This window comes from Pinus tabuliformis, chromosome 4_1 (genome assembly GCF_031772625.1).
Source record: "Pinus tabuliformis cultivar Carrire ecotype Pingquan chromosome 4_1, CPIR1, whole genome shotgun sequence".
Lineage (NCBI taxonomy): Eukaryota > Viridiplantae > Streptophyta > Pinopsida > Pinales > Pinaceae > Pinus > Pinus tabuliformis.
In genome coordinates this window covers 143597981-143611898 of record NC_142303.1, presented here as the reverse complement: position 1 = coordinate 143611898, position 13918 = coordinate 143597981, and the positions used below count along the sequence as shown (strand labels likewise).

General features: G+C 38.8%; 1 protein-coding gene across 1 annotated transcript in view; it reads right to left on the bottom strand.

Annotated features, from left to right (window-relative positions):
• The window catches only part of LOC149174615 (amino-acid permease BAT1 homolog), a 91998-nt gene that overhangs the window by 73424 nt on the left and 4656 nt on the right, over nt 1-13918 (bottom strand). Inside the window, exons 2-6 of the mRNA XM_089420900.1 lie at nt 6543-6613; nt 6189-6382; nt 1359-1405; nt 1194-1264; nt 809-1033 (exon numbers count right to left, since the gene is read on the bottom strand). Coding sequence (XP_089277026.1) covers nt 809-1033; nt 1194-1264; nt 1359-1405; nt 6189-6382; nt 6543-6613 — 608 coding nt within the window. The remainder of the gene's footprint in view (nt 1-808; nt 1034-1193; nt 1265-1358; nt 1406-6188; nt 6383-6542; nt 6614-13918) is intronic.

The following is a 13918-nucleotide window of genomic DNA, read 5'->3' as shown; positions in this document are numbered from 1 at the left end:
TGCTAGGGGTCATTTGAGATGACATTCAATCTGAGAGTCTGGTGCTAAAGAAAGCTCTCTTGTAGTCATTTTTGTGCAATAAAGAAGACTTTGGGGTTAAAAATCTTGCTGATGTTACTCTTCTGAAAATGCTGTAAGATTGTTTTATTTTTTTCTGCATAATTTTATTTTCAGCCATTGATGATAGCTTAATGAAGATTGATCTAGGCATAGGTATCTTGTCTGATCTTTGGGGTTTGAATGATAGTTTAGATTTTGAAATATAGTGGCAGGTATCTCCATTTGATCGGGGTTTCACTATTGTTTTCTCCTTCTATGTTAATGGCTGATTTTAAGCTGTGCAGGGAATCCTTTTTTCAGATTACCGGGCGTTAGGGGAAGTTCTCGGCTGAACCAGCCAACTCTCGGCTTGTGTTTTCTGAAAGAGCCCAGCCAGTTCTTAATCCCGGGCTTATCATTCGAAATATTTTTTATGAATGCATGCAGGGTTTTCTGAAGCGTTTTACATTAAAATTAAATTCTGATAATATTACTGTGATTATTGATAAATTTGGCTTCTTAAGAGCTTTCAGTGTGTAAATATTGTAAATTTGTAGCTGGTTTGCAGGGTTTTATTTTTAGTCCTTGCATATATTTTCTGCGTTTTTGTTTTCCCATTGCAGGTTGCAGGTATAGATTTTAAAAGTTCTTCAAGGATTTCCATCAGACAATCAGGGTTTCCATTATGCAATCTGAAGCAGGAAGGGTTTAAAGGTTTCAGTTTCTTTGCCGCTCAAGGAAATTTTTTATTTTTTGATAGAAAAAGCACAAATCTTTTTATGCTATCCAGATCTGCAAACTTTTCCGCGAGCTGCCTGGTCATTTTCTGCCACTGCTGTCCAGCTTCTCCACCCTGCTGCCAACGCTTTTCCAAATCTGCAGATTCTCCCATCATTCCATATACATGCCTCAACGCTGTTGCCGTCGAAGTCTTCCACTCTCTCCTCGCTGCATACCCATACTGCATGCGTCTATACCACCGCTTCCTCTCTCCCTGCGTTCATTCGAAAAACTCAGCCATATTGCACGTGCTTGCTGCCCATCTCTCCACGCAGATAATACTCAATCCCTCTCTGCGTATTCATTCCAGCTCTCAACGCTGCCATCCGTGCCAATCCTTGCAAACATCCTCCATTCATTTTTCATCACCCTACGCTGCAGCCTTCTCCAGCTTGCTTTTTCCTCATAACTCCCACGCTGTCTATCAGCTCCTCTCCACGCAAAGCTGCAGTCAACAACACAAACAGTTCTACGGCTATTTATCTCTGCTCCATACGTTGCCCATCATCCATTGGCTTGCAGCTTGCTCATCCAAATACCTGCAAACACAAGCAAGTTTCCCTTCCGCGTACATTGCTCTGCTGACCTGCGTAACAGCAAATGCATATTCGACTTTTTATTTTTTTGAGTTTCATTTGTTCATATTTATTTTAGGTTTTGTTACGGTTGGTATATTGGATTTCCCTTTTTTTATTTATTTCTTTTTTCATTTTTTGTATCATATATGCAAATTAGAAGTAACGTGTATTTTGTTTTAGGTTTAGTTTTAAACTTAGTTTATTTGTTTTCAAACAAAAAATAAAAATAAATTACGCTTTAGTTTTTTTCTTTTAGGCACTATATATATTAGATTATATTTAGTTCTATTTGGTTTTAGTTTTGTGCTAGTTTTCAGATTTAGAATTTTATAGTCATATAACAAATAAATAAAAAATCAATAAAATTATAAAATTAAAAAGAAAAAGAAAGAGACGTAGAGAATTTTCTTTTAGTTTAGATTTTAATTTATTTAGATTTTAGTTTTATTTCACTTTAGGTTTAGTTTTAGATTTTAGAATTAAATTGTCAATTTTAGATTTTAGTTTTATTTTTCGAATCTTAAAAAAAAAAAAATCATAAAAAAGTTTTAGATTTTAATTTTGATTTTATAGTTTGGTTTAGTTTGATTTTTTATATATCATAAATCAAATAAAATATATATATAAAAAAAATTCATAAAAAATAAAAAGTTTTCTTTTAATTTAAATTAGATTTTAGTTTGATTTAGATTGTAGACTTCTTTTTGTGACCTTAAAAAAAAAATTAAAAAAAAAATAATTAAAAATTTGGAAAAAGCTTAACAAAAAAAAAATTAAAAATTAAAAAATCATTTTGTTGTCTTTTTGTGATATTTTTCTATAGCTAAGTGCATTTAATGTTTATTTATAAGTTGGCTATGTGAAAGTGGTGGCGGCCAGCATTTAAATTTTATGATCTTTTAAAGCATTTAATTTTTCTTGAAGTTTAATCGCTGGATCATCGTTAAGGGTTGTGCATTTGTGGAAAATCTTACATCGCTTGGGTTTTTTGCTTATAAATGATTGTTAATCATGGAATTATAAAGTTCATATTCCTGCAGCTTTCGATAAACAATCGTTTAATCATTAACTCCGTAAGGCACTGGTCTATTAACTTAATAAAATCATTTTAGTGCTGGTTGTCCTTCGTGTCTCCCAACCCAACTGATTCACAGTTGGTCATCCATTTTCCTATAGGGTCTACCCCCTTAGCCGCGAGAGACAGGCTTAAATGGAGAGATCGGGGATCAGGTGACAGCCCCCGGTCTGAGCATTGTCGTGACAATCTGTGCGACAACATTTTTTGGCGCCGTTGCCGGGGACAGAGTTTTTCTGTCCCTGGCGTTTCAACGACATTCATATTCTCATTTCTCATCATTCTTTCTCATCTCGCGTTTGAGCTGGCAGATTCAACATTTTTTGGCATCATTTGGATCTCTTTCATCACCTTATCTTTCGTCATATCAGCAACTTCTCTTCTATTTTTTTCTTGTTTGAGTGGCGACTCCTTTTTCTTATTTTTCCTAGACAAGAAGCCTCCCTCATATCTACTTATTGGTTGCTTTTTGGATCTTAGAATTAGATTCATTGTTCAAGTGGCGACTCCACTTCTTTCATCTCTTAATTTTCTTGAGCAGAAATCTCTTTCTATCATCCATTTGATCCCTTATTATTCATCATGGATTATTCATTTAAACCATGTCATTTTACTGATAATCTCCATGATTTTCCGAAAGAGGCCATTTCTAAATTATTTAAGTTCTCAGGTGGTGAGTCGGTCGCTGTTAGACAGCATTTAAACATGTTTACTTGTGTAATGATCATATATTGTAGACTTCCTCAATATAATCATGAAGATGTCAAGATGCGTCTATTTGTCCATTCTTTAAAGGGTGATGCTTTGAACTGGTTTAATAGTTGTCCTGAAGATTCCTTCATTTCTTTGTAAGACATTGTCAATGCTTTTAAAGATAGATATGGTGATCCAGATAGCTCACCTTGTGCCCCTAAAATTGTGCAACAAAATGAAAGTAATCTTGTAAAAGGTCGAGCTGTCCAAGACAATTCTTCATATCAGAATGTGCCATCCACTTGTACCATTGCAGATCATAGTAGTGTTGACAATGAAAAGGAAGATCATAAGAAAATTATACAAGATCTATTGCTACTGGTAAGAAATATGGAGATAAATCAAACTAATTACGCCAATGATGTGAGAACTTTATGCACTCACCTGGAAAAGCGTAATAGGGAGATGGAGATCATGCAAAATCAACATAGTAAGGAAATTGAAGCCATGAAGATTAATCATGACACAGAAATTAGTTTTATGCAAAGCAAGATGTTAGGCTTAGAGGAAAATATGACGACCATGCAAGCAAATCATAAGAAAGAGATAAACTCTATGCAGCATTGTTTGATGACCATGGAAGAAGACCATGCCAGGGAAATCAGTGCTATAAGGGTTGAACACTCTAGTCAGATATACGCCATTAAAATACAGTTTCAGAAATTTCAACAGCAGTCGGAAGATGAAGGAAACCAGGGAGAACCAATAGATCAAGAGCCTTCTCATCCGCTGTAACAAGCTCCATCTTACTATGAGGAGGTCATTGGTTCGATTAAAAGGTGGTCAATTGAAGGTGATCTAGATAGAAGTAAAAATGATAAAAGATCAGATGCAGGATAAAGAAAGACATGTCACGCATATCTTACATACTTCATTTGATAACTTTGAAGCAGAAAGTTCCATGTCATCAGTGATGCAGCCTGCCAGGAAGAAAAAGTGCAAAAGAAAGAGAATGAGAAGAAGATTTGATGCATCAGACGACCGTGAGCAGCTTGATTTTCGGATAGGAAAAAGTCCTACCATATGTAGAATTGGACATGGCACATCCGACAAGCAGCCGACAGATTTGCCTGAAAGCAGGCAAATGCTCAGTATACACTATATTGAACACATCTGATGCCATGGGGCATCCCCTGTATTTCTAACCTTACTCCTTGTTTTTTCAGCATTTTCATTTTTGTTTTAGGATTAAGATTTACTTTTCATGTTACTAGATAGTTAATAAATGAAGAGCTTATATTTTTCCTGTGCTTAACGTTATATGATGATTTTTTGGATGGACGCTACTTATGTTTTGTTGTGTGTTGCATGGGTGCAGATTCTGGATTCTCACATTCCTACAGTGCAGCAACGTGTCCCCAAGTGGAGCCAGATGTTGACAACTACAAGTCAACTTCCCAGCAGTACACCCCCTTTTCTTCGCAAAAAAGGAATAGCGCTTGATCGACATGTCCGTGCCATTCGACAGTCATCGACAGCTTGATCAATTTATGTTGTAAACCTAATCTGCATGTGTGAATTGTAAATAATCTTAGCAGAGTTGAGTCATGTATGTAAATTGCCTAGGTGGACCTAATTTTCTAGTGATAATCTACGTTCCGGAAGGTTTTTTGTCTCACCGATCTATGATCGGTAGAGTTTTCCTTCAGCCTAACCCCAAAGCCGGAATGGATTTTGTCATTAGAATCTTAGGAGAATCCTAGTGTGTTAATCTGCTAGATTATAGTTGTGTCGCAGAACTGGGTGGTTTATGAGGGTCTATGTCAAATGGGTTCTCCCCCTTGAGATGTAAAGTTGTAAAAGTCATGATGTAAAGTGTCTTGAGGGTTAGAAAATGTTTTTAATCCCCTCATAATTCCTAAGTCCTAGGTCCTAGGTGATTTTTCCAAAGGCTAAGTTCGAGGATCCATTTAAAAATAAATTAAAAAAATAAAAATAAAGTAAAAACTTAAAAAATAATAAAATAATAATATTTTGAGTAAATAAATGCAGAATTTCAATTTTTTAATGCATTAAAAATTCGACGGATGAGATTAAGAGATATCTTGATCCTCATCGACGGTCGAGATCATTTTGACATGGATCACTCGAACTAGCTGTTGGGAATTTTTCCTTTAAATAGGGTGCTAGGGGTCATTTGAGATGACATTCGATCTGAGAGTCTGGTGCTAAAGAAAGCTCTCTTGTAGTCATTTTTGTGCAATAAAGAAGACTTTGGGGTTAAAAATCTTGTTGGTGTTACTCTTCTGAAAATGCTGTAAGATTGTTTTATTTTTTCCTGCATAATTTTATTTTCAGCCATTGATGATAGCTTAATGAAGATTGATCTAGGCACAGGTATCTTGTCTGATCTTTGGGGTTTGAATGATAGTTTAGATTCTGAAATATAGTGGCAGGTATCTCCATTTGATCGGGGTTTCACTATTGTTTTCTCCTTCTATGTTAATGGTTGATTTTAAGCTGTGCAGGGAATCTTTTTTTCAGATTACCAGGCATTAGGGGAAGTTCTCGGCTGAACCAGCCAACTCCCGGCTTGTGTTTTCTGAAAGAGCCCAGCCAGTTCTTAATCCCGGGCTTATCATTCGAAAGATTTTTTATGAATGCATGCAGGGTTTTCTGAAGCGTTTTACATTAAAATTAAATTCTGATAATATTACTGTGATTATTGATAAATCTGGCTTCTTAAGAGCTTTCAGTTTGTAAATATTGTAAATTTGTAGCTGGTTTGTAGGGTTTTATTTTTAGTCCTTGCATATATTTTCTGGGTTTTTGTTTTCCCATTGCAGGTTGCAGGTATAGATTTTAAAAGTTCTTCAAGGATTTCCATCAGACAATCAGGGTTTCCATTATGCAATCTGAAGCAGGAAGGGTTTAAAGGTTTCAGTTTCTTTGCCGCTCAAGGAAATTTTTTATTTTTTGATAGAAAAAGCACAAATTTTTTTATGCTATCCAGATCTGCAAACCTTTCCGCGAGCTGCCTGGTCATTTTCTGCCACTGCTGTCCAGCTTCTCCACCCTGCTGCCAACGCTTTTCCAAATCTGCAGATTCTCCCATCATTCCATATACATGCCTCAACGTTGTTGCCGTCGAAGTCTTCCACTCTCTCCTTGCTGCATACCCATACTGCATGCGTCTATACCACAGCTCCCTCTCTCCCTGCGTTCATTCGAAAAACTCAGCCATATTGCACGTGCTTGCTGCCCATCTCTCCACGCAGATAATACTCAATCCCTCTCTGCGTATTCATTCCAGCTCTCAACGCTGCCATCCGTGCCAATCCCTGCAAACATCCTCCATTCATTTTTTATCACCCTACGCTGCAGCCTTCTCCAGCTTGTTTTTTCCTCATAACTCCCACGTTGTCTATCAGCTCCTCTCCACACAAAGCTGCAGTCAACAACACAAACAATTCTACGGCTATTTATCTCTGCTCCATATGTTGCCCATCATCCATTGGCTTGCAGCTTGCTCATCCAAATACCTGCAAACACAAGCAAGTTTCCCTTCCGCGTACATTGCTCTGCTGACCTGCATAATAGCAAATGCATATTTGACTTTTTTTTTGAGTTTCATTTGTTCATATTTATTTTAGGTTTTGTTACGGTTGGTATATTGGATTTCCCTTTTTTTATTTATTTCTTTTTTCATTTTTTGTATCATATATGCAAATTAGAGGTAACGTGTATTTTGTTTTAGGTTTAGTTTTAAACTTAGTTTATTTGTTGTCAAACAAAAAATAAAAATAAATTACGCTTTAGTTTTTTTCTTTTAGGCACTATATATATTAGATTATATTTAGTTCTATTTGGTTTTAGTTTTGTGCTAGTTTTCAGATTTAGAATTTTATAGTCATATAACAAATAAATAAAAAATCAATAAAATTATAAAATTAAAAAGAAAAAGAAAGAGACGTAGAGAATTTTCTTTTAGTTTAGATTTTAATTTATTTAGATTTTAGTTTTATTTCACTTTAGGTTTAGTTTTAGATTTTAGAATTAAATTGTCAATTTTAGATTTTAGTTTTATTGTTCGAATCTTAAAAAAAAAAATCATAAAAAAGTTTTAGATTTTAATTTTGATTTTATAGTTTAGTTTAGTTTTATTTTTTATATATCATAAATCAAATAAAAAATATATATATAAAAAATTCATAAAAAAATAAAAAGTTTTCTTTTAAATTAAATTAGATTTTAGTTTGATTTAGATTGTAGACTTCTTTTTGTGACCTTTAAAAAAAAATAATTAAAAATTTTGAAAAAGCTTAACAAAAAAAAAATAAATTAAAAAATCATTTTGTTGTCTTTTTGTGATATTTTTCTATAGCTAAGTGCATTTAATGTTTATTTATAAGTTGGCTATGTGAAAGTGGTGGCGGCCAGCATTTAAATTTTATGATCTTTTAAAGCATTTAATTTTTCTTGAAGTTTAATCGCTGGATCATCGTTAAGGCGTTGTGCATTTGTGGAAAATCTTACATCGCTTGGGTTTTTTGCTTATAAATGATTGTTAATCATGGAATTATAAAGTTCATATTCCTGCAGCTTTCGATAAACAATCGTTTAATCATTAACTCCATAAGGCACTGGTCTATTAACTTAATAAAATCATTTTAGTGCTGGTTGTCCTTCGTGTCTCCCAACCCAACTGATTCACAGTTGGTCACCCATTTTCTTATAGGGTCTACCCCCCTTAGCCGCGGGAGACAGGCTTAAACGGAGAGATCGGGGATCAGGTGACAGCCCCCAGTCTGAGCGTTGTCGTGACAATCTGTGCGACAACACTATTGAAGCAGAACAGTACGTGACAGGACAGAACCAAGGTAGAGGGAGTCGCCACCTAGGCGGCTTTCTAGCCAAGAAATCCAGATCAGTGTTGCAGGAGTAAAGGGGATCAGAGAGGTGTGATTCGATTGTTGGCAGAAGGATTTCCAGGAGGGAAATCGAGACTCAGAGGGAGTCTAGGAGAGGATTTCCAGGAGGAAAATCGAGACTCAGAGGGAGTCTAGGAGAGAACTTCCAAGAGGGAAGTAGAGACTCAGAGGGAGTCGAAAAGAACAGCAGAAATGGCAATGAACAGACTGAGGGATCAGGACAGGTTGGATGGGGCATCCAACTTTGTCATCTGGAAGGCCAAGCTCTTGTCTGTTCTGGATATACATCGCATCAGGGCCTTCGCCTTGAGAACCGCAGCTATCCCAGTTGACCCAACTGATAACTAAAGTATGAGGATGCAATGGCCAAGGCAAAGTGCATAATCCTTGATGGGGTCAAGGATCATGTAGCTCAGCATATTGCCGAGAAGAATACAGCAAAGGGGATGTGGGATACCTTGATGGCATTGTATCAGGGCACTTCCATGCAAAGGAAGATGCTACTAGAAAATCAATTGTGGTCATATCAGATGCAGAAGGGGGAGCAGATAGATCACTTCCTCAACAAGTTGCAAGAGATTCCTGACCAACTTACTTCCATAGGGGCCACGCCGGAGTAGGAGTTAACGGTGAGGACCGCCTTGAACGCAGTCTCTGAGGAGTGGGAGACATTCATCCAAAGCATTTTGGGCAGAGCGAATCTTCTAGGTTGGGAAGAATTGTGGGCAACTCTTCACCAAGAAGAGATCAAACAGTTGACCAAGGTGAGAAGTGGCAACAAAGGAGGTCGAGTTAAGAAGGAAGAGGAAGAGGATGCGGCTCTGGCATCTGCGAGATAACAAGGGAAGAGGAAGAAGAAGGACATTTCCAAGATAAAGTGCTTCCATTGTGGGAAGCTGGGCCATTATGCAACCCAGTGTCTAGGAAGAAGAATAAGGGAGAGGCTTCTAACTCCAAGGAAGCGTTGGCTAAGGCGGAGAAGGAAGTAGAGGAAAATGACGATTGTGCCATGAGTGCTCATGTACCTCTAGAGAAGAGGTGGGGTGACATCGAGCTGTAGTCAAGAGGACTACAGGAGATGAGGGGCAGGATCCTTGAGGTATCCAAACTCTTAGATCATATCTGGCTACGAGAGCCTCGAGAAATAGTAGCAAGATGACGAATGTCGGTAGAAGCAAGATGCAGATGGAGCAGAATAACAGTGCTAGAGTGTAGTAGTCCCTGGTAGCGCAGAGAGGATTGCAGCAGTGTGAGAAGCACAGAGGAGGTTGCAGCAGTGCATTAAGACACAGAGGTGTTTGCATTAGTGTGAGAGGCACAGAGTTGTTGCAGCAGCGCAGAGGCAGCAGAAGGAGCACAGGATAGCAGCAGAGAGAGCTTCAACATCAAGAGGGCTTCTAGCCTGAAAAGGACGTCAGTAGTTGGGTAGATCAGTTACCATCATCTCAGTAGCTGAGTTGTAGTGCAGCAGTAGCAGTGGTAGTGCTACGGGTAGCATGATGTAGCATGATGAGAGAGGGCTGCAGTGCAGATGCGGTGTTGGGAGAAAGGACCAGCAACAACACTGATGCAGAGAGAGCTATCGTACAGATGTAGCAGTGGCAATGGCAGAGTCATGGGCAGCAGTACAAGATGCAGCAATGTAGAGGATGTTGGGAAGCAGGCCAAACATCAGCACAGGTACCGGTGCCGGATGATCATGGTGATGTTCATTTGTGGAACATTACCAGAGCACATTCCTCGCTAAGAGGGAGTGTTGATTTGGGGTAGCATCGGATGTGCTCTAGCCATGAAAATAGGTGGAGAGGCTAAAGCACATGAGATCTCCAAGACCCAAAAATGGTTTGGGGAAATTCCACCCGGTTAGAAAGATATTAAAATAATTAATATTTTTAATGGGTTCCTAAGTCTAAACTTAGGAAAATAAAAATATTAATGGGTATTAATATAAAACTAGGTGAGAAGGTTCTAAATGACATGGATCAGGCCAAATCTAATCTTATCCATTGATTAGAGATTTAATCTCGGTCATCAAAGACTCAACAGAAAAGTATAAGAGGAGGCTTTAGGGTCAGTTGGAGATACACCAAGTTGATCAGTCAATTCGATTTTCTAGAGCGGAGTTTGCTGAGAGAAATTGAAGTAGTGATCACAGTTGTAGCGAGGGGCAGTGAGTGCATAGCAGAGAGGCAGAGATAGTGCTGAAAGACCAGTGCAGAGGCAGAGAGGCAGACGCAAAGCCAGCAGGAGCCACGCAGAGGGCCAAAGTGACTGCACAGAGGGCCAGAGGGCCTGCGTGGGTGATGCAGAGGGCTAGGGAGCCAGCGGAGAGCATTTGTAGGCTGACACAGAGCCTCAGAGAGGCGTTGGAGAGACTTTTGTGGAGTAGACTTACCGAATATCTGCTTCTAAAGAGAGGTATTACTGCAAGATTGATTTCTCTATCGGGTGAGCCAGTTTGGCACCCAGTTGTACTCAAGAAAAGTTGCTTAATAATGAAACCCTCAGAACTGTTGCACTGTTTATCCCAAGTTGGGTTTTTTCGGGGACGATTGTCCAAAAATAACACTGTCCCTTGTGAGTTTGTCTATTTCTTTCAGTTGATGATCTGTAGATGGTTGATACTGCATTTTTGTTCATTTCAGTATTTATATGGTTAAATAACTTGTTAAGTAATTAAACAAGTGAAATAAACCAGATAGTACAGGAATAATCTCTAACAGGTTAGACTTAGAAATTTCAACAAGAAGGAAGGTCGAGGCCTCTAGAGGCATGTGGTTATTGCCTAGAGGCCTAAAGGAACACATGACAAGAGGAAAGAGGCCGACGACTTAGGGAAAAAGGGATAAACGATTGGGTTTAAGGGACACGCTAGGCCTAGAGGCCTCAAAAAAAATTTACAAACCCTCACTAAAACTTCAAATTTGCTTCAGATCTTCAATTTCACAAAATTCTTCCGTTGTTGGCCCTACAAAAAATTGTGAAGGCTAGATCTTACCCTCAAGGTCCTAGATCTAGGTCTAATCCAAAAATTTTCCTTTGATTTCACCTGCAAAAATATATTTACAATACCCCAAAACCCCAATATATACAAAAATTAAAAATCTCAAAACCCGAGAAAACCCCAATTGCAAAAAAAGGGTTAGAAAATAAAATAATTTACAAAATATATTTACAAAATATACAAGTGTACAATGCTTCGAAGAATTTTTGAGGATAAAATTTTTGGAATTTTTTTACAATGGTTAATTGTATTTCGAAAAATAAATTTCAAACCACAGCCTTAGGGAAGTAAGAAAACCATTTAAAATATTTAGTATCCAAACATAGTCAACCTGTGCCCACATCTTGTGAAATTGGAGCCCAAGGGCTGGAGAACCTACAAACACTATATATTTTCTCAAGAATAAACTGTTAGAACAACAATGAATCAGATCACCTAAGATAAGCCCAAAACTTACCAATAGAATGTTCCTATCATCTACGATGAAATAACATTTAAAGCACAATATACAGTTGCTCGTACCAGCACATACCACAAATCAGCAGAACAAAGACACCATGAACTGCACCCCAAAGTCTTTTATTATGATTATCAAAACATTCCCAGCGGCACAGTAGCTTTACATCAGCTTTTACAAAGTTACATTAGCCAAAGATCAGATGAAAATAGAAGCAAAAAGTCTCATATTTATAGAGAAATTCCTCCAAGTGGAAACTAATGGCTAGTTGGCTTGATCCCTATCAAAATAATCTCGGTCGTCGATAAAACTTTGATGATCTTTAATCACTGTCGTCGAAATAATTATTTTTGAGGAATTTTCAAATTGCTCATTAAAAAATAATGATTTTGAGCTAATTTCCTCAAAAAGTAGACTTTGAATTAACTACCAAAGTCCAAGAGTCTCAGTTTTCTTGAAATTTCCAATATTCCCCTAGTGGGGTACCTCTAAAAACTAATTTCTTTAAGACCCTCGAATTTTTCCACTTGGAGAATTTACTTTCTCTAACATTTTAATTTTTTTTACTCTAATTAATTAATTTTCTGGCTTAGGATTTAATTTTATTTTTGCCAGAAAAATTAATTAATTCATACTTGAAGGGATTAGTTATTTTTCCACCCTCAAATATTTTAGTCATGGTATCTAAGTATGAGAGACCATGCACTAAAATATTGTTTACATAAGATTTTACAATAATTCAACCCTGAGGAGCATCATGGCACTACACGGAGTAAGAGACCAGGATAAACTGGACGGAGCATCAAACTTCGCAGTCTGGAATGCTAGAATATTATCCATACTTGACAGGAAACATGTCAAGAACTTCGCCTTGAAGGTAATAGCTATCCCAGTCGACCCCAATGATAATGACAAGTACAAGGAAGAGATGGCGAGGGCCAAGAGCATTATCCTTGACGAGGTCAAGGATCATGTAGAGTACCACACATAGCCGAGAAGGAAACGGCATTTGAGATGGGGGAGGCTCTCAAGAAGCTGTACCAGCATACTTCTGTGCAGAGAAGAATGTTGCTTGAGAATCAATTGAGGTCGTATTAGATGAATAAGGGAGAACCGATTGACACCTTCCTCGGAGGACTGAATGAGATCCGAGATCAGTTGACTGCTATAGGTGCGACATCGGATCAGGAGCTGATGGTGAGGATAGCCCTAAATGTTGTCTCAGAAGACTGGGAGGTATTTGTCCAAAGTATACTGGCCAGAGGGACACTTCCACCTTGGGACATGATGTGGGCAGCTCTTCGCCAGGAAGAGATCAGACAGTAGTCGAAGATGGGTAGCAGTAGCAAGGGGATCAAAGTCAAGCAGGAGGAGAAAGACGTGGCCCTAGCATCTGAGGGAAAGCAAGAAAAGTGGAAGAAGAAAGATCTCTCCAAGATCTAGTGCTTCCACTGTGGGGAGTTGGGTCATCATGCGACCCAGTGTCCAAGGAAGAAGAGTAAGGGAGAGTCTTCCGAGACTAAGGCAGCGCCAGCAAGGGCAGAGAAGGAAGTTTTGACAGATGATGACTATGCCATGAGTGCACACGTACCACTTGAGCAGAAGTGGAGAGACATCAAGCTGTAGTTAGACAGACTATAGGTGATGAGGGGCAGGATCCTCGAGGTACCCAGCCTATTGGATTAGACCTTGCTACGAGAGCCCCGAAGAGGAGTAGCAGGACTGGCTAAGTTGGGTAGAGACAGATGCAGATGGAGCGACAGAGAGAGCTACAGTGCAGGAGTCCCAAGACAGCATGAGGCTAGCAGGCTGTAGTAGTGCAAGAGGCACATGAGTGTTGCACCAGTGCAGGATGGCACAGAGAGGTGTGCAACTGTGCGAGATGCAGCGAGTTGTTGCAGCAACGCAGAGGTCAGAGAAGGAGCACTTGTCAGCGGCAGAGGGAACTTCAGCATCAGTGGGTGTCTCTAGCCCAACAGGGAGGTCAAATTGGGAGATCAGTTACTTACTTCTCAGTAACTGAGTTGTAGTGTAGCGGTGGCCGGCATAATGCAGCATGATGAGAGGAAGTGCAGTGCGGATGCAGTGTTGGGAAAAAGGACCAGCAGCAACACGGATGCAGAGGAAGTTGTCGTACAGATGCAGCAGTGGTAGTGGCAGAACCATGGGCAGCAATACAGGATGTAGCAGTGCAGAGGATGTTGGGCAGAAAGTCCTAGCATTAGCATAGGTACCGATGTCAGATGATCAGAGTAATACTCAGTGAGGAGTATTGCTAGAGCACAGTTCTCGCTAAGAGGGATTGTTGATTTGGGGTAGCATCGGATGTGCTCTAGCAACGAAATTTGGTGGAGAGGTTGG